General features: G+C 34.0%; 1 protein-coding gene across 5 annotated transcripts in view; it reads right to left on the bottom strand.

The window, feature by feature from the left end:
* Positions 1-1,099: 1,099 nt before the first annotated feature.
* SPAST (spastin) overlaps positions 1,100-21,846 on the bottom strand; it is a 63,128-nt gene continuing 42,381 nt past the window's right edge. For 4 of the 5 annotated variants that reach the window (XM_063078530.1, XM_063078532.1, XM_063078527.1 and 1 more), the window contains 10 exons: positions 19,780-19,854; positions 18,904-18,975; positions 13,455-13,530; positions 13,135-13,226; positions 12,906-12,985; positions 10,753-10,795; positions 9,533-9,612; positions 8,222-8,292; positions 6,541-6,581; positions 1,100-2,513 (listed from right to left, as the gene is read on the bottom strand). In XM_063078530.1, coding sequence (XP_062934600.1) covers positions 2,391-2,513; positions 6,541-6,581; positions 8,222-8,292; positions 9,533-9,612; positions 10,753-10,795; positions 12,906-12,985; positions 13,135-13,226; positions 13,455-13,530; positions 18,904-18,975; positions 19,780-19,854 — 753 coding nt within the window. In that variant the 3' untranslated portion in view covers positions 1,100-2,390. Of the gene's footprint in view, positions 2,514-4,763; positions 4,835-6,540; positions 6,582-8,221; positions 8,293-9,532; positions 9,613-10,752; positions 10,796-12,905; positions 12,986-13,134; positions 13,227-13,454; positions 13,531-18,903; positions 18,976-19,779; positions 19,855-21,846 lie in introns of all 5 variants that reach the window. The other variant, XM_063078529.1, reaches the window with a different exon arrangement.

The following is a 21,846-nucleotide window of genomic DNA, read 5'->3' as shown; positions in this document are numbered from 1 at the left end:
ACTCTAAAAAGTCACCATCTAAGTCTAATATTAATTCAGAAAACTTCAACAACTTTTATCTTCATTGAAAAAGACCAAACCAATCCCTTACCTCCTAGTATATCATTATTTTACTTTCATGGCCCGTCTATGAACGAAATTTTATTTTAAAATAAAATTTGGTCATAGTAAGTCATAGAAAATAGTTCTCTAGCACCAGCTGAACTTCAGACTTGATCAGGAAAGTAAAGTAACTTCTGTGCCATCGATGGATATTCATACAGTAATATAATTTTCTAACTGTTTATGACAATGTTAACTTGACTTTCATATCTTTTAACATTTGAAATCCTCATTATCTAAATATTTTCCCAATAGAATTATGATAATTTTAAAGATTATATTTAAAGAGTTGAGCTGGAACCACATCATCCACTAATGTGACTAGCCAGTTATCCAGGTATCAACAATTTAAGCCCTTTCTAAATGAAAACAAAATTTTATGAGTTTTTAAAAAACGTTTTAATTTGGGTGATCAGCTAGCTCAGTTTGCTACAGTGTAGCCATCTAACACCAAGTTCCAGGGTTCAGATGCTCATACCAGCTACCAAAAAAAAAAAAAAAAAAGTTTTAATTTGGGATTTCCCCAATTCTTCTCATCACCATCTTTCATGACTGATATTTTATAACTGATGTTTTAATGTCTGAGACCTTAAAAAGATACTACTCAGAACAGAAAATATTCATGCTTCTGGCTTTAAAATTTTTTTCTCTATCTCAACTGTCAATTTTATTATCCAGAGTTCTAAAGACATAAGAGATGAGATTTAAGTTATGACTACAAACAGACTAAGAAACCATACGTCTTCTGTATTCAGATAAATCTTTAACAAGAGCAAGAATAAAATTAAGAATATATGTCTTCATTATATAATTCTTATCTAGTAGGAGCAAGTTTTTTATTTTAATGTATTGTCTCAAAACTAAAGACACATTTCCTAAATGAAAATCTCTGTTATTACTACAAAATTATTCTTTCCACCCATGACATTTTACATAACATCACTTAAGCACCAAAGAAAAATTCTGTAACCAAGCTTTTAACCAGTAAACTAAGGGCAAATATCCATTTGCCTTTATTACAATATTTAAAAGGCCATGATATGAGTCTCTACTTCCAACAATGAAATTTTTATGATAAAAATCCAGGCATATTTATACAAACAAGAAACAGAATTACTGTACATTTTGGGGGAACAAAAGGCAGATCAACAGACTAGAACTTTTTAGTTAATAAAGTAAGCACAAGAACCCTATAAAATGTAAGCAATGTATAAAAATTCAGTTTTTTTTTTAAAGTTTCATTGAAAGGATTAATAATTATTAAGAGTAAAAGATGGTAGTTCCATTGGCTTATAAATTTCCTGTAAACAGTAAGAAAGTAATAAGCAATAAATTAGAAATGTCTCGGCTCCCAGTATTTCTGTTCTTGCACTGGAACCATTTTTATAGCAGTTAAAATTGGCTCTCTTAAATATTAGAATAATTCTAGCAGGATATAAATTCCATCAGGAATAAGTTAACAAGTCTATAATAGATTTTTGACAAATATATTCGGGGAAAAAAAAAAACCCAAAAAACACTGCAGGTCACATGAGGACAGATCTACATGTTATATGACAGAGTTAACTCAAACCTTCAAACCTTTCCCATTTTGCCAGATTTGCTTTGTTGTTACTATATTCCTTTCTAAACTGTTTGGTAGCAAGGTAATAATAATAATAAAAAAGTGAAAAGTACACAATTATTTAATGTCTGTAGATTTAAGAAGAAAAAATCCCTCAAAATAACTTTTTCCTATTACTGTAACTTAGAAAAAAAGTTTCATTTGGCACAATGGATTTGTAAAAAGAAAAGAAAAAAAAGAAACTTAAGAGTGCTTGGCATTCCAATCACTCGTAGTTAAGACAACAGTAAGAAATGAAAACAGGAAAAATTACTATTTTAAGAAGTGATGTCAGAAGACAAGCAACCAAAGGCTCTTTTGTCTTCTACCATTCGCTTTCTCAAATACTTTTATCTGCAACACAATATACAAATTACTATTTACATTTGATTATATTGGTAAAGACCAGAATCAGTTTTTGCTGTGCTCTGACTTACAGTGCCCAGAGGGATAACTATGACCATCAAGGCAAGAAGGCCTTAAACAACAAAATAGTCCATTCGCATTGTATCTTTTATTGAAATTTGTTTTCTGGTTCATCTTCAAGTTTCATACAAATAACTGTAAGACTCTGAAAACTCCTGTAAACTTAGGCTGAGTTTCTGTAGCTGTAACTATACACTGAAGATCATATGTTTCTCTCTTGTTAAAGTAAAATGTTCTGCAGGCTTACAAAGGTATTTCCTCAAACGGTGGTATCTCCAAAGTCCTTGTTCCAACGGATGTACGCTTCTAAGGTGTGAGGGCTCACGCTGCGTTTTATCTTTTTCAAGGATTCAGTGAAGTCAGATAATCGGATATTTCTCATCTAGATTTTTAAAAAACATGACAATACAGATGGTGAACACATATACCATAGTTAATGATGGATTAACATAATGGTGCTGCTGTTTATTATGTTATAAATATACACATGAGGGTACTTCAAAAAGTTCAGACTTCCTAATTTTGTGAAGTGTCCTCATAGATGTATTCTTAGAAAATCATGCCAGTCATTTTCATGTATTTTCTATATAATATATAAGAAAAGTAAAAAAAAATGCTATACCCTAATATACTTTTATTACTTATGTTTAGTTTTATAGGCATTAACATTTTAAAATACGATACTTTCTCACTATTAAGACAAAACATACTCATTATAGAAAAATTTGACAAAATACAGACAAATAGGAAAAAAGAATCACTCACAATTCCACCACTCAAATGTATATAACCACTATTTGGCATATTTCCTTCCATTTTTTTTTTTTAATGTACAGTTTCATGGAATTTTGCATTCTCGAGTCTTACTTACCACAAGCATTCTCTTGCTAAATTCATGATAGGTTTATCAGAAAGAAAAGCGGGGTTATAAGAAACGCATGGGACTTTAAAGGAAATATTGCTCTTTACCTGCGACATGTAGGATGCTTGTATCTGAAATTTTCTAATATTAATATTCCTTATATTTTATATTAACTTGGTCTTATTTTCTGACATTTTTGATTGCCTTTGGGAATGTAGATTAAAACAATACATATAAATGGGAATGATAGAATGGATTTCCTTAATCTCTAAAATAAAATGCCACCATTAAGTATTTATGTATTTTAAAATTATTTAATGGATCCTTACATAGTGCTCACTATCTGCCAGACTATTTTAAGTGCTTTATAAATATTAACTCATAAAGGCTAACAGCTAAAAATCACTGCCAGACTATTAATACTAAAACCACTAGATTAAAAATAAACTTGTTTAATTTTATACTATATAAGTTATACTATATACTTTCATCCAGTTTTTAAACAGTTTTTAAGCTATACTGTATACTTTCATCCAGTTGTTTAAAAGTTTTTATAAATTATAAACGATGTAATCTGAATATATATAATTAATGGATGGTCACAAAAGGTACCAGTAATATTATTTCTTGTAATTCATTCAGTAGTTTTAACTTTTAGTTTTGCTAGCTAAATGTTTAGTAAAAAATAATTTTATGACAATTAAAAAATGGTGGATGCAATTATATTTTTAGGTGTGGAATTAAAAAATTCAAGTACGTATGTTACATAGTAACACTGAAAAAAAAATGTACTTTATCAGAATGAACTCATGACATTGAAAAAATACGGGTATTTTCAGGCTCTTGTCACTGGAGTAGGCTAACTTAATATCAGTAGTAATAAAAAACAGTAATATACATCTCTATACTTGGAGTTTTAATATTATTTTCCATTAGGGCCGAGCCCGTGGCGCACCTGGTAGCGTGCTGCGCTGGGAGCGCGGCGACCCTCCCGCCGCGGGTTCGGATCCTATATAGGACTGACTGGTGCACTCACTGGCTGAGTGCCGGTCACGGAAAAAACGACAAAAAAAAAAAAAAAAAAAAAAATATTATTTTCCATTAAAATGAACCAGGGTTCCTAGAGAGCTGCTGATCCCATGTCTTGGGACAGGTAAATTCAAGATGTGCCTAGAATAACCTGTTCCCAGAAAGCAAGAGTGTTTTTCAAAGTTCTGAAGTAGTACTGAGAGGGCTCATCTCAATTTAGAAGCAGATTCCACTGGCTAAGGGTGACCCTTTAAACATTAAAAAAACTAATTGATTTACAGATGTAGTAGCCAGCTTCTGGTACATTTCCCAATGATTCCTGCTTCTTGTTACACACGCCCCTGTGCAGTATCCTCCCCTTGAGTGTGAACTGGACCTAAAGAACCTATTATGGCAAAACTAAAGGGATGTCACTTCTAGGATTAGGTTACAAAGATTATAACTTCCATCTTGGTGACACTCTCTTGCCTTCTTGGCCTATATGAAGCAAACTGCTGTGTTGGAGAGGCCTATGTGGCAAGGAACTAAAGGGAGCCTCCAGCCAACTGCCAGTGAAAACAGACTGTCAGACCAACAACCCATGAGGAAATGAATCTGACAAACAACCACATGAGTGGTCTTGGAAGCAGATCCTTCCTCAGGCTTGTAGTCACTCAACATCTTGATCGCAGTATTCTAAGAGACCCTGGGTCAACAGCTTGCTTACAGGCCTGTGAGAAAATCCTGAAACAGAGGACTTGCCTGAACTGTGTCTGAATTCTTCTCTGTACAGAGGACTTGCCTGAACTGTGTCTGAATTCTTCTCTGTGAAACTGTGAGAAAATAAATGTGTAGTTTGAAACCGCTAAATTTTGGGATGATTTATTATGTAATAGACACCTCATGCAACAGAGTTACCTTGTTTTAAAGTCATGAGTCCATAGTAGTTACTAAAAAAAGAAAATAGTCTTAAAATTCCTTTACTTTTCAAATAAAACAGGAATTATATTTAGGTTGATTTTATTCAGTGAAGAAAAATGTTCAAGTTTGATTATACATATATTCTCAGGATTGGTAAAACATACTTATACACAAAGGTTAACAGAGCCACTATCAATAAAAAACAGGTCTCTTCTCATGAAATAACATTGGGAATATTCCTAAGAATTTCAAATATTTCCTAAGGAGCCACCTACTTGCTTTCAGGAAACTGTTACATTAATCAAAGTGTAGCAAAGCATTCTATTTATAGGTACAAGTAGCTTCCCCAGTGGATCCTCACAGGAAATGCCATGGCCTTGGAACTGAAGACAGAGTAAAGAATACTTGCAGATCTGGAGCTGAGTGGATCTTACCTTTTAAACAGATTAGGAATTATAGTTTGTAGACTGCTTCCTGGTTAAATTTACACGCCAGCTGGTGGATTTAATTCATCACTACCTCTTAACTATTCCCTTTACTCTGAATGGTCTTTCCAAGGTACAAACACAGAGAGAGGCTTAAAGTGTCACACAAGGGACCTTTCCTCAACTTTAATGTAGGGGATCAGAGCATATGGTATAATTACCTCTCCTAGCTCCAAGGGAGAGGGAGTGGTGTGTGGAAAAGAAATAATTCATGCACAATGCTCATTTTTTGAGTAGAAAAATACTATTAGGATTGTGTTAAGAGTACAAAAGCATTTTAAAATAATATATTTATAGGATTTTGTTGACAAATTATATTTCAACTATTAAAAAAACCACAAGCCACTTGGGAACATAAATTGTATGGTACTTATATATTTAATAAAACAGAATTTGAAAAATGTGGTGTTGAAATTATAAATCACATAAAAGGGACTTGGAGCTTATACTTTAAATGAGAATTTTTTAAGGTAATGGTAGCTAAACACCAAAGTGGGTATATGGAATTCTCTGTTTCTAAGTTTCATTTACATCAAACATACCCTAGGTAAACTAGACTGTTAAAATGTGAGATTATAACCATTCTTTTTTTGGGGGGCAGATGGCAGTACAGTAATGGAACCCTGGACCTTGACCTTGGTATTATCAGCACCACACTCTAACCAATTGAGCTAACTGGCAGCCCTTTTGCAAAAGAAAGGCTTCAGCATCTCATAATGAAGCCTTCCATATTAAGAAAATGTAATTACAGTGCAATGGTAATTGTATTGCTTTTATAAGGAAGAAAAAATAAAGATTATTGAAAAACTAATAAAATACAACATTAAGGTGTTAACCCATAACCAACCATAGGTTCTTTTCGAAGTGTATAAAATCCTCAAGTTTTCTATAATTTTCTTCTGTTTAGTATTTTCATAAGATGATTTGATAGAAAATTACTTAATGACTATATATTTTTTGTCCATTACAAAAAAACAACATAAGAGACTAATTTCATAGCCCCCCATATTTTGAATGAAGGGAAGTGAACTCTCTAGTTTCCAATAAAATAAAGTGGAAAAATCCAGACAAAATTATAAGTCTTACAATACAGGAGACCAAAACAAAGAAAATATAATTGTAAAACAGTATACCTCACTGGCAGACATATTCTTGACCTGTTCTGGTTTCAGTTCTGTAAAATATAAAAGTCAGGCACTTAAAAAAAATTTTTTTGGAGTTTTAAATTGCTAAAGGGCAAAACAAAGGATAATGATCTTAAAAGTACCTGTTCAGTATAAGTCATTAATCAACATTGAGAGCATATCAAATTTATAAATATTTAGGATAGAATAATATTCCTTCTTAAGAGTAGAATAATATTCCTTTGTAAGAGTATTTCTTTTTAAGAACTGGGAGGCATTCAATTTCTTGCATATTGCCCAAGAACAACAGAGTCTACAAATTTGAAAATGACCTTAAAAGAATGCAACTTGCTCTCTACAAAAGCCTTTAGTTTATTTTAACCCCCCAAATTTGTCTCCTTCAGAATAATAGCTAGAATGTTCTGAAAAAATAGAAATAGTAATGTATAAATAATTTGTGAGCCCATTATCTGAACAAGATTTGTTTACCCTAAGTCTCAAAACATATTCCCAAGGTTTCATTTATTATTTTCCAAAGCAGCAGTTCTTAATCAGTACCCTATTTCACTGCGGAAGATGTATTACCAGTAATTTTTAAGAAAGCAAAAAGGTTTTGTATAATGTATGCTTTTAACACATATTACAGCAGAAACTATGGTACCATCTTTCTCATTCAATTGTAAGAGGGTACTTCAAAAAGTTCATGGAAAAATAGAATTAAAAGATAATATAAATATTTTCATCAACTTTTTGAAGACCCCTTGTACTTTCTTGAGTGAGAAAATGGGTGGAGCTATAACTAGTGCTCTGGAAGTTGCATATTCTATGTTCTATTTTATCATCATAGCCAATAATCTGAGTGCATACGTGAGAACATCACCTATCCACTACCCATGCTGGCCATGAAAATGTAGCTGAGAACAGAACATCTACTCTAAAGTGATATCATAGTGAGTTAAATCGTATCTAATCTAAAAACAATCAGTTGTGGTATTTCTTTTTCTCTTTTTTTGGCAGCTAGCTGGTACAGGGATTAAACCCTGGACCTTGGTGTTTTCAGCATTATGTTCTAACCAACTGAGCTAACCCGGCCATCCCCCAGTTGTGGTATTTCAGAATCAACAAACTAACTTGAATCAAAACATAGCAATGAATGATATATTTTGCTGCAATTCTCAAAAGACAACATAAAAAGTAAAAACTTCTCTTTAAATAAATTCCTTTAGATACATTAATTCCAAATGACTTTAGACTACTAAACTGTAAAGAACCAGAAAACAGATATGAGTATGTTTTCTCTATTATTATTCTCTGCTTGTTTAAAAAGTCTCCGTTTTCTCTGAATTTTCTGTGCTTACCTACTATCAAGAAGTGAAACCTGTTGTCTAGGTCAGGAGTCATGGTCCACACTGGCTCATGACTGTTTATGTATGGCCTGTGAGCTAAGAATGGTTTTACATTTTTAAAGGGTTCTTAAAGAAAGAAAAAAAAAAAAGAGCTGATGATGATAATGACTATGCAAGAAACTATGTGTGGTCCCACAAAGCCTAAAATATATAGCTTTACTGACAATAAAAAAAGATGTCTCAGTAGGGACTTCTTTCCTTTTTTTTTTTCCAGTAGGGATTTCTTAAACTTCTAAAGTAATATAATAAATAGTTCTAAATGTTTCACGCTCTTGTGCACTTACCTCGGATAGGACCCAGTGCCGCATCTTTTGCCAAAGCTGTTAGATCACTTCCTGAGTATCCATCAGTCATTCTGTAAAGGGAAAGAAAAAAATAGTAGATTGTTTTCATCTTTGCAAATTTAAAATCTCCACATAATAAGAGGGTATATAACTAGTTTGCCTTTGTCAGTAAGCTGACAGTTATGTGGTTTGATTTTAAGGGCACAGAAAGGTCCATTTGCTTAAACAAAAAGACAGATTACTGCTGGCTCCTTATAATGTCTCAAATTTTCATTAGAAACATTCCTTTAGATTAAGGCATACTATCTCCAGGAGGATACATCAAACTGTAAACCTGTCACCTGGAAAGATAACATCTACAAGCCATTGGTAGCCAACTGACACATAACCACAATTACTTCTATATAAGTTAATTTGTCTTCAACTTGGCAAAGAGCATTCTCTTGAAAGAATGAAGATTGATCAAGGCAGATTTCTTTAAATGTAGGACAGACAGGATGAAAGAAGGGTCTGGGTAGAAAGCATTGGCAAAAAGAGGCACACCTGAATAGGATGCCACAGTGAAGAGTCCTGGGCAGCCAAGAGATTATCAAGGGGAACTAAGAACTAGGGAAGGGACACAAAGAGCAGGAAGGAAATAAAACAGGAAAAAAGGTATTTACTTATCATTAAATAGGTTCTCAGATCAAACATTACTAGCAGAATTCTTTATTGGAATAACGAAGAAAGACCACTATATTTCCAAGAATTGAATTTGTTCTTTTCTCATAGGTTTCTAGGAACTCAGGGTTCTTACTAAAATTACTTGCTACTCACATGAATATTTTAAATTACTTTGTGACATTTTTCAGGTTCTAACATTCATGAGTGCATCTCCTATATTCAGTTCCTACTTAAGTATACTGTTTATAAAAAAGATTAAAATGTAAAAGTTTAAAAAAATTCTGCATAATGCAAAAGAACAAGTTTATATGAAAATGTGCTCGTATAGGCAGATATGAGATGCTTTAAATTTTTTAATTACTTTACTACGACTTATAAATTTTAATAAATGTATAATAAGGACATAGTCCCATCATTAGATAATTAGGTCATGTCTTGTAAAAGACATAGAAATTAAAATTTAAATACCATAGATATATGAATAAGAGGTAAAAAAGAAGGTAAAGAAGGGAGAGGATGAGACAAGAAGTTTTCTAATAAATGAATTACTCATGTCATACTTGAGCTTATTTTAAATAACAGAAAAAAAAAATGCTTCACCAAATAAATAAATAAAAGCTGTAAGATAAACCAAATCAAATTACTCACCTAGCAAGTTGTGCTAGTTCTTTTTGGGTCAATGGGCTTCCTTGTTTACACAATAGATTTTTAAGTAAAAGTAATCTTGTCTAGAAAAAAAAAAAAAATTATCAGTCCATTCTAATTTTATATCAAAATTATCAGAATAAATAATTATTTATGAGCTGAGAAGGAGCTCAATAAAATATGCAGGAATCAGGTTCAAATCCTGACTGACTGTCACCTTGGAGCCTCATTCATGTTTGTTAAATGAAGTTAAAACTACCTATTTTTTTGAGAGTTCCTGAGAGAATTAAAGGAGGTAATCCAAATAAAGCACTAAGGAAGTAGCTGCTATTACTATCAAAGATGCTAAGGGTCTAGACAACCATAATTTTTAAAAAAGTTTTATAGAGGTACAAATTCATATACCATGAATTTCACCCACTGTAAGTATATAATCCAGTGACTTTTAATCAATGTACAGAGTTGTGCAACTATCACCATAATCCAGTTTTAGAACATTCCTATTACCCCAAAAAGTTCACTCATGCCTGTCTGCAGTTAATTCTCACTTACACCCCTCATCCTAACAAACCTCTGATATGCTTTATGTTTCTAGAAATTTGCCTTTTCTGGACATTTCATATAAATGCAATCATGTGATATGTAATCGTTCACATCTGGCTTTTTCCATTTAGTATATTTTTGAGTTTCATTCTTATTATAGTATGTAGATGTACAGCTCATTTCTTTTATTGCTAAATAGTATTCATTAAATAGATATACCACATTTGTTTACTCATTCACCAATTGATGCACATTTTAGATTCTTAGTGGTGTTTAGCTATTTGTTCATGTCTTTGTGTGGATATGTTTTTATTTCTCTTGGGTAAATTCTTAGGAGTGGAATTGTTGGGTCTTACAGTAAGTTTATGTTTGTCTATTTAAGAAACTGTCAAACTGTTTTCCAAAGTGGCTATATACCATGGATTGGAAGCCTCAACATTGTCAAGATGGCAGTTTCTGCTTAAAAAAAAAAAATTCAAGGGCCGGCCCGTGGCTCACTTGGGACAGTGTGGTGCTGATAACACCAAGGCCAAGGGTTCAGATCCCTATATAGGGATGGCTGGTTAGCTCACTTGGGAGAGCAAGGTGCTGACAACACCAAGTGAAGGGTTAAGATACCCTTACCAGTTAATCTTAAAAAAAAAAAAAAAAAAAAAAAAAATTTATACATAGGTACATACCTCTTCATTTGGTAAAGACACATATACCCGTTTGATGAAACGCCTAAAAAAAAGGAATCAAGCAATTTCAGAAATATAACTTTGAATTTAAACGTAACTCAGCTCAAGTAGCAAATGACAGGAAAAAGCCTTTAAGTATAATATTCAAGGTTCTTGAATGCATTTTAGTAGTAATCAATGTAAAAAGATATTTTTATTTTCTCTTCTAAAACTCTCTAGTTAATGTTTAAAAATCATTAAACTTTAACTAGGACAGTGAAAATTACACTGACAAAGGAAGACACACACAAAATCTACCACAGCAGATTGTGAACACAGTTGTCAGAACATAAGAGTTTTTCAAACGAGGGGGCTGGCTGGTTAGCTCGGTTAGAACATGGTGCTGATAACACCAAGGTCAAGGGTTCGGATCCCCATACTGGCCAGCCACCAAAAAAAATAAACAAAAAAAAGGAAACAGAGATGCACACCCTGAAGAGTAACCAAACCAACCCCCCTAGATTCAAACAAGCATTTAAGGCTCAGCTTCTGCAGACCATGTGAACCCTAACTGATAATGGGAATGGCAAGGAAGGTGAGGCTGAACAAAGAAACTGAAAGACACATCATCTTTGTAAGAAAGCATCTCTCAGTCTGGCAGGATTACAAGCTACCTTACAATGACCAATATTTTTTAGGTGAAGAAGACTAAATAAGCCCTATCTCTTATTTACACATACATACACTTCATTATCAGGTAGGGCTTCAATGTGAATCCGGAAGACTGCACATTAGTCCAGGGTATACATGGGACAACTCAAGATAGCTGCTTAGTATCTTACTTTTCCAGCCTTTCCACAATATCTTTCCAAAATGAGGTTTTCCGGGCCAACCCCGTGGTGCACTCGGGAGAGTGCGGCGCTGGGAGCGCGGTAGTGCTCCAGCCGCGGGTTCGGATCCTATATAAGGATGGCCGGTGCGCTCACTGGTTGAGCGACGGTGCGGCCGGTCACAAAAAGACAAAAAAACAACAACAACAAAATGAGGTTTTCCAAAAAATCCCCTTATTCAAAGAAAAAATAATAAGCAAAAGGAAAAAACACAGGTCTCATTAAAAAAAAAAGCCGATAAAATAAAGAAAATGCACAAGAAGCGCTGGCTAGAGCTTGATTAGAGCACAGTGTTATAATACGAGGGTCAAGGATTCAGATCCTCATACTGGCCAGCCACCAAAAAACCCAAAAAAACAAAAAATTCAAAGAACATGCACAACAAGATTTTTCCATAGAGCAAATTAAATTATAATAAACAGTAGCTTTCCATGAAACGAAATAATTCAATGAAAGAAATTGTTTTCAATGAAAAAAAACCCAGAAAAATGAATTTGAATAAAAAAAAATTAAAGATATCATTCAAAATAAATTTCCCAAAACAAAGGAAGTTCCAAACTATCAATTAAAAAAAACATCAAATCCCAGGAAAAATAAAAAAAGATCAATCAACATATTTTTCAAATTTCCATCCAGTAAAGACAAAAAACTCAAATTAATCTATAAATGTGGAAAAAAAATCAGTGCGGATTCAGACATTTACACTGCGACATCCAATCCTAGAAACAATGAAGCAATGTTATAAATTCCTAGGGAAAAGAAAAACAGGCCAAAGAATTTTATGCTGAGCACTGAGCAGTTGGTTAGAGCATGGTGTTACAACACCAAGGTCAAGGGTTTGGATCCCCTCACCAGCCAGCCATCCCCCCCACCCCCCCCAAAAGAATTTTATGCTGAGTTAAACTGTCCTTTCAGTATAAAGAGAATAAACTTGCTCAAACACACAAGAACAGAAAACATAGTCCCATGAACCCCCTTTGATCAGCTTCTCACGAAGCCTCATGAAAAAGGGTAAGGTTCAGTTTTAGAGTTTAAAGATAATTTAATGCAACCCAGAAAAACTGACCAATGTGTTTAACACGATAAAGTGAAGACTAGTTCTCATGATATCATGCTGGCCCTGACCTCAAAATTCTAATTTAGTTGGTAACAAAAAGCTGAAGGATATATAGGGAGGAAAATAATAAATTTAGTCTTAAAACTGAGTATAAGAAATAAGTGAGATGAATACATGAGTAAATACATTTCTAATAAATGCATGTGTTTCCACATAAATCTCCCTACCTGAGAACAGCCTCATCAAGCTCTTGTGGCCTGTTAGTTGCACCCATTACAAGTACTCTGTCATCTCCAGCAGATTGTACCTATAAGCCCAAAAAACTTTTTCAGTACTTTTAGGTAAAGTAATAACAAATAAAAATAAAAAAAACATATTCACATTTCTAATTAGTCACTTAATAAGAAAATATATATACTAACATGTTGCCACATTAAAAATATAATTAACACTTACACCATCAAATTCTATTAGAAATTCAGTTTTTAGTCGTCTACTAGCATCGTGCTCCCCTTCTCTTCTTTCACACAAAAGGCTATCAACTTCATCTAGAGGAAATACAAAGGTAAGACTTTAATTAAAGGCCAAGCTATGTTAGGCATCTGTGGATTAACCTAGTTTACTACTAATGTAGTAATGGGTCCTGCTGAATTCATTAGAGAGTCTTTAACCTCACCCTTTTTTCTTCTAAATAACCTTTCCTATCATAGCTCTTGTATTTGGAGAGAGGAATTTCACCAATATTCAACTAACTTAGTTGGAAAATACGTTCTTACCTATAAAAATTATAGAAGGTTGAAGTTCTCGAGCCACAGCAAAAAGAGCTCTCACCAATTTTTCTCCTTCTCCCACCTAGAACAAGGTATTATATATTGTTATACACATAAAGTACAACATTATTCCAGCTTTTTAAAGTTCATTGTTGAAAGTCTAGAACCTTGGAATTTAATTTCCCTTCCTTACAACAACCAAAGATTTGGTTTGAGAAATTGGGAGGAAGGGTTTTACTGAACTGTCCCTTATAATTTTAGAAAATAGACTACTAGGATTTCATATAGCCTGGTAAGTACTTTAAAAAATAAAATACATTATTGCTTCACCCTGGATGCCTGAGACTTGAGAATGGAACGGCTATTGGACAGGGGTATAACAAAGATAAAGACATACTGCACATATTCCTTAGCCCTAGACTACAGGGTATACCTACAGAAGCAGTTAAGTTGAAAAGTGATCTCCTAAACAAAACTTGTTCTATTAAGAACAACTTGAAAACTCGTTCTCACAATACCACTGTCAATAAATATCAAAATATTTCCAGGTAGTCCAGGAGATCTGTGAATAACCCTTAAGACATTCCCAGGTACTGAAGCCACCATGGTAAGGCCATTCCATGCCCTGAAATATCTAATGAAAGGGTCATGAGGTCTGTGAGAATCTACTGTAAAACTCTTCTGTCCTCTAGAAGGCATTTATTCTTTTTATTGAAAATTTCACTTAACAGAAGGAATGGCTCCAGATTTAGAACAATCAAAACAAACATTCCCCAAACTGGAAGGAACCTCAAGAGATCACCTCTGATGACATTAACATTTTACAGATAAAGTAGGCCTAAAGTGATACTTCCTTAAGGCCAGCTTGGTGTGTAAAAAGTTGGGTTGGAATCCCTATCTCCTAACTTCCAAGACAGTGCTTTCCATTAGACTGTGTGCATAATATGGGTAAACCTGCTTTAACAACAACTTGACATAAAATTTCACGTAGGAAGCCAAATGTGATCAGGAAAAGAGGTGCCATTTTATAGTTACTTTTAATTATTTTATAAAATTGAGAACATTTTAAGTACTAAGGTTTATTAAAATGTTTGAAGAAACTTTAAAAAGATTCAACTTAGCAGAGATAATACAAGAAAAATATTACTTTATCAGTTTCTCTGCCATTACTAGTTTTTTACTCTAGTAGAGCACTGATGCATTGAAGACCAAATAATAAAAATTTTGAAGACCGTAGAAAAACACTTTGTAACTGCAAAGAACTATATGAATATTATTTTTCATAATAATTAACATAATAAATTGAAAAATCTTAACACCTCCTCCCCAACCCCCCCCCATCATAAGCAGGTTAATTAACAGTTCTATAATACAAGAATTAAATCTATTCATGTAAAAAGATACAGCTAAAACTACATGTAACAATCTGGATAAATCTCACAAATGTAATGCTGATGGAAGCAGCCAAACACACACACACAGACACACACACACAAAATCCTGGATAATTACATTTATATAAAGTTCAAAGATAGGTTAGTTTTGCCTGTAGTGTTTAGTAGTCTGGTGGTTTTGGGGTAGAGGAGAAAGTAGATAAAGATGGGGGGAGGGGCTGAAGGGATTTCAGGGGAGGTGCAAGTAACATACTACTGCTTGACCTGGGTAGTGATTATGAAAGTACATTCACTTGTGATAATCCAGGAACTGTATACTTATAAAAACTTTCCTACATGTAAGTTATGCAATAATAGTGTTAAACAATAATACAAGGGTAATTCAAAAAGTTTATGGAAAAACAAGATTAAAAGATAATGTATTAGTCTGTTTCTGTTGCTTATAACAAAATACCTGGAACTGGGTGACTTATAAAGAAAAACGAAATTTATTGCTTACAGTTTCTGAGGCTGGGAAGTCCAAAGTCCATCTAGTGGTGGCAACAGGGGTCTCACATTGCAAAATGGTGGAAGCAGAGAGAGTAAAGAGAAAGATAGACTCTCTTCTCTCTTCTTTTAAAGACCTCAGAACCATACCCCTGACGACCATTTTTAATCCATTCACTATGGCATGGTCCTACAATCCAATCACTTCTTCAAGACTCCACCTTTCAATTACCATAATAGGATTTCCCACCCTCTTAACAGTCACAGTGGGGACCAAGTTTCTAAAACATAAAACTTGGGGGACACAACTCAAGCTTCAGTGAGTTTTAGGGGGACATAATTCAATCCACTACGCATATGTAAATGATTTTTTGTGGAAAAAAATCTAGATATTTTAATAACATCAGTGTTGTCCATGACTATGAGGTAGTTCCTCCACAAATAGGTCTCTAAGGTTATATCATAAGAAACGGAGTGTCTATATAATATTAAACAACGCTTTCTTTTTAAGTCTTCAAAAGCAAGATCACATCTGAGGTAAAACATTCTGTTCTTATCACACTCTAAGCATACTAACAAACTGACATGAGACCACAGGAAAATAACTAAGATAACTAATCCAGAGAAAAGAAAAAGTAGATAGCCTATATATTCGAAAGGCTATCTCATAAAAGAAAACTAGACTTTTGTTGCATCCAGCACATAAAAATTAGAAAATAAAGGCCAATTAGCTCAGTTGGTTACAGCATGGTGCTGATAATAACAAGGGGTCTAGGGTTTAATCCCTGTACCAGCCTGCTACCAATTTAAAGAAAAAAATGTGGATTTCAGTTAGACATAAAAAAAATAATAATTTTTATTAGCTTAGAACTGTCCAAATGATGAACTGGACACTCCAATCTTCTTAAAAGTAAATTTGCTTCAAGATACATAAAGTAGTATAGAATTGGGGGTTAAGGTCATGGACTTCACATTGTTTTCAGAATCATGTAGACAAAAGAAAACAGTCTTGAAACAAGGATGGATAAAAGAGAATGGTTGCTGTAAAATTTTTAATTCCTAGTTTCCTACTTCTTGGTTATGAGATCCTAAGTATATACCTGAACTTCTCTGCATTCAGTTCCCTAATCAATAAAAGAGAGATATGAATTTGGATCCCTTTATTAGTCAGCTGCCAAACAACAAAAAAAAACCCTCACTACCACCACCACCACCATCGAAAAAGTTTCTATAACTCATATAATTATCTATTTATTCCACAAATATTTATTTAGTACCTACTCATTGCCAGATATTGTTCAAGGTACTGTGAATATGAACAGTGAGGAAAAAGCATGGCAATAGTTTCTGCCCTCATGGACACTGTCTTCTAGTGGAGGTGATAGTGACACTACATAAAAATAAAATAATCATGGCAATAAATATGAATTACAACTTCAATGAGTATTACAAATGAGAGGTAAATGGTGCTATGAGAATAATAAGGGGGATAAGTTTGGAGGGACAGGGAAGATTTTAACATTTCAATTGATATCTGAAGAATGAATACAAATTAACCAAGAGAAAACAATGTTCATGATAAAGTAAACTCCATGAAGAAAAGTTCCACGGTAGGAAAAAGCATAACAATATTTGAAGAACTGCCCAAGGAGAAGGAGTCTTTGCAAAGGCACTTCAAAAACTATGGGTCCAATGGCAAGGCTATCTCTATCAGAGATGGAGGCTACTTTAGTCCAATGCCACAAAATAAACTATGGTCAATGTGTCAAGTTTGCCTTTCTTTAACTTATTGCCCATAATTCAACCTTAAAATAAGCTTCCCACACATGTCTAATTATAGGGAGAGAATATGCTGTTCATGTCAGCTAGACAATTCTGTTCTCATGTCTGTTCTAAAACACAAATCTGTTCTTGGTGTGCTGATAAAATCAAGTTTCTTTCCCTGAAAAGGTGAAAGCTGAGATAAATTCATGATGGGAAGGCTACCCTCTGAGCCCTTCACGAAGACAGACTGCCCAGAAAGCATGCGGTGATTACCTCTGTACTTCAGTACACCAAATGCCAACACTTCAAACATTTATGGATAATATATTCTTTCACCAGAGATTCACATTTCATTTTAAATAAGTTTTCCAAAACACTTTCAACCATCAAGGTTTTGATATGGGGCAGACAGAGAACAGGACGTCACTGGACAACAAAGGGAAAGGGAAAGAAGAGAGAAAGCCAAAGCAGTATAAGATTGATAGAAATAATCTACTTCACAGTTTTGCAATATACCAGTTCTATTCACACAATGGTTATACACATCAGACAAATTACTTTTGTTAAATGAATGAATTTAAATTTTAACTGAGTTTATTTGAGCAAAGAAAAACAGAACAAGGCAAATAAAACAGAAACAATTCACCTATCAAGCAATCTTCTGAACCAGAGCAGATTCAGAGAACAACCAATAACATGATCTGACAGCATTTATAGGAATCGGAAGTACGGTGCAACAGCTTGACTGATTACAGTTTAGTTGGTTACAGAACCTCCTGCAATTAAATAAAACTCAGCTACTATAGTTAAGCTCCATATTAGTTTAGTCTGCTAGGCTTAGTGCAGGAGCCTAGTCCAAATCAATGCCCTCCCACAAATTTTATTTAACACTTTAAGCCCTTGAAGTCATGCCTGCCCTACCCCAAAACTAGACTGAGCTCTTCTTTGAATACCATTATAGGGTTGGTGGAGAGTAAATGAAAAAAGAAAACTAAATTGTAGTATAAAACAATCAAAAGAAAACAGGGAAAATCTTGCGTCAAATTTTAGTTCAGAATCAGAAAGGCAGAAATACTCAGTTTAGACTATCTGTTCTCATAACTTGTGGCTCCCTGAGATAAAATCCACTTTGCCTGAAGCTTAAGTTGAAAGTGATGGTATTTGTTAAGGGTTGAATTGTTTCCAAAAAACATGTTCATGTCCTATTTCCAGTACCAATCTATGAATGTGATCTTATTTGGAAACAGGGTCTTTGCAGGTGATCAAGTTAAGTTGAGGTCATTAGGGTGGGCTCTGATCCATTGTGACTGAATCCTTATAAAAAAGGGAAATTTAGACACAGAGACATTCTCACAGGGAGAAAGCCATGTGAAGACAGGTAGAGATAAGAGTGATAAATTCACAGGCCAAGGAATGACAAAGATTGCCAGCAAACCATCAGAAGCCAGGAGAAAGGCAAGTGATACATTCTACCTCACAGCCCCAAAGAACTAACCCTGCCAACACTTTGATATTGGACTTCTAGCCTCTAAAACTTTGAGACAATAAATTTCTGACAGTTAAGCCAGCCAGTTATGGTATTTTGTTACACAGACCTAGCAAACTAATGTATTTGACAACAGAACTCTAATTTTAAAAGACCCTAATGAGTGCACGTAACTTTCTATTTTGAAGACTGATATTCATCATACGTAAATAACAGATATAAAGCTCATAGAAAAATATTTTTGTAAAATATTATTACCATTTATACTTAACATAGTAACATTCAGACAGTAAATTAAAACATAATAATGAAAAGGAGCACTCACATATTTTGAAGTTAAACTTGCAGCACTTATATTAAAGAAGGTTGCGTTAGATTCTGCAGCTACTGCTTTAGCCTTTAAAAATCACAAGAGCAAACATTATATTAGTTCAAATCTTGCTTTAAAAATATAACCACATTTGATCAATTTAAGTGCTGGAACAGATTCTCTAAAATGCAAAGCATGACATAATTCCCAATCTATGGCAATCACTGTGTTTTCTTCTCAGCAACGAAGAAAGGTTCTAGGAAGAGCTGTACTTCTTTCCTCTCTCTCCTTTTTAAAAAGAGAATGTGTAGAGAAAGGGTTAAAAAAAAAAAGAGTGAGTGCTATTTTCTTCTTAGGTATAAAAAAGATAACAGGTTAGAGAAAGACAAATTGCTAAGGGAAAAGTTACTCTTTCTCTATTTGTTCTTTCCACCTGGAAGAGCTATGCAGAGAAAAGAGGTATCCAGATCTTGGGAAAAACTTTCAGCAAAAGGATACAGGGAAAAAACATGTGTAATATACTGTTTATTTAAATAAAGCTATTAAGATAACAACAACAACAAAAAAACCCCCCCAAGGATTAGAAAGATAATATAGTAAGGTAAGCTCTTCAAAGGTAAAAATGTTATTATTTAACTTAGAAAAATAATGAAAATTACAGTTAAATTTTTTTTTACACTGCTAAAATTAACCAACCAAAAACAATACTGAAGATAACATACATGGCTTTCCAACTATTTCTGCATTGAAAATTAGTTTAAAAACTTAAGAGAACCATATCATAGCAAAAGCAAATCATAAATAATAGACTCAGAGAGAATGTAAAGTTTCCTTTTCTCATATTATCGCTAATATCTCAATAAAACACTCAAATTTGAAAAAAATTCTTACCAGCATTGTCTTCCCATTTCCAGGTGGACCAAAGAGTAACAGTCCTCTAGCAGGAGTCCTAAGCCCTGTGAACAACTTAAAAAATATATACTTTAGCTCACAACTATGATTCTGGAGACAATTTTTTCCAGACATTTTAAGTATTATTTGTCATCTAAAAAACATTTTTCAGTAGCATTCTTCCAAATAAAGCTGTCCAGAGCTTTAAAAAGAACATGTAATCAATGAATTAGTATAATAATTAAAAACAAAAGAAAAACTAAACAAAGTGAAATAAAGCTAAATCCTCAGTGATCAAAATGAAAGCAGATTGGTTAAACAACACATATTGAGGGGCCGGCCTGTGGCTCACTAGGGAGAGTGCAGTGCTGATAACACCCAGGCCACGGGTTCAGATCCCATATAGGGATGGCCGGTTAGCTCACTGGGTGAGCATGGTGCTGACAATACCAAGTCAAGGGTTAAGATCCCCTTACCGGTCATCTTTATAAGGAAAAAAAAAAAAACATATTGAACACAGGCATGCTTCTCTACTTAGAAATCCCACCAAAAGGGGCTGGACATTTGGCTCACTTGGTTACAGCACAGTGCTGATAACACTGAGCATCAAGGTCAAGGGCTTGAATCCCCAAATCAACCAGACACACACATATACACACACACACAAAAAGAAATCTCACACACAAAAATATTAAGTGAATAAAAAAGACGTAATCTTCCAAACAAAAAAGGAAAGAAAATAACAGATATAGTGTATGTAATGTATTGTAGGATAGAATACATTTTTGAAAGATGGAGAACTGATAAAGTGTGGTAAATTACTCAGCAGAGCCGAATTAGTTAAAACCTAGGTGTCTGCTTGTGAAGGAATACCTAGGTACAAGAAGCAAGCTGATGAGACCAAAAGAACCTGGGAAAGCTCAGGAAATGGAGGCATCAGGTACCAGAGAAATCAATAGTAAGGTAGGTGGCCCAAAACAGAGGAAATGATTGAAAGTTAGTATGAAGAACAACTGAACTCATTGGACAAATACCAATCACAACCAAAGGAGACAGGAGCTTTATTCTTTAAAGAAATTAAACCAGAGTCTCCAGACTCGGGGATATTAGGCACGGCAGAAGTCAAGAGTGAAGCACCAGACTGAAAACACTTCACTTAATAGTGAAGGTGTATGTATTTTTAAATTCATATGAAATGGCTGATATTCAACTTTTTTTTAATCCTTTATTTTTTTGAGAAGTTTTAGGTTCACAGAAAATTGAGCAAAGAATACACGGTTCCCACATAACCCTTCCCCCCGCCCCAATTTCCCCTATGACTAACATCTTGTATTAGTGTGGTACATTTGTTAAAACTAATAAACCAATACCGACACATTATTATTAACTATAGTCCATAGTATACACTAGGATACATTCTTTAAGTTGTACATTTTATGGTTTTGACAAATGTATGACATCTATCGACGATTTCAGTACCTTACAGAATAGTTTCACTGCCCTAAAAATCCCGTGATCCACCTCTTCATCCCTCTCTCCCCTCTAATGCTGGTGACCACTGATTTATTACTGTCTCCATAGTACTGCCTTTTCTAGAATGTTATATAGTTGGAATTATACCATACATAGTCTTTTCAGATTGGCTTCTTTCATATAGCAATAAGCATTTAAGGTTCCTCCATGTCTTTTCAAGGCTTGATAGCTCATTTCTTTTTATTGCTGAATAATACTCCATTATATGGATGTATCAGTCTGTTTATCCATTCACCTCCTGGACATCTTGGTTGCTGTTAAGTTCTGGCAATTATGAATAAAGCTGCTAGAAACATTCATGTGCAGGTTTTATGTGGATATAAGTGTTCAACTTATTTGGGTAAACACCAAGGAGTGCATTTGCTGGATCACATGGTAAGGCTGTACTAATTTTGTAAGAAACTGCTGAACTGTCTTCTAAAGTGGTTTTACCATTTTGCACTCTCACCGGCAATAAGTAAGAGTATCCTATTTCTCTACATTCTTGCTAGAATTTGGTGTTGTCCGTGTTTTGGATTTTAGCCATTATAAAAG

The sequence above is a fragment of the Cynocephalus volans genome, chromosome 14 (assembly GCF_027409185.1).
Source record: "Cynocephalus volans isolate mCynVol1 chromosome 14, mCynVol1.pri, whole genome shotgun sequence".
NCBI classification, from domain to species: Eukaryota; Metazoa; Chordata; class Mammalia; order Dermoptera; family Cynocephalidae; genus Cynocephalus; species Cynocephalus volans.
Note: the sequence above shows the minus strand (reverse complement) of the source record. Positions and strands in the feature narration are given on the sequence as shown.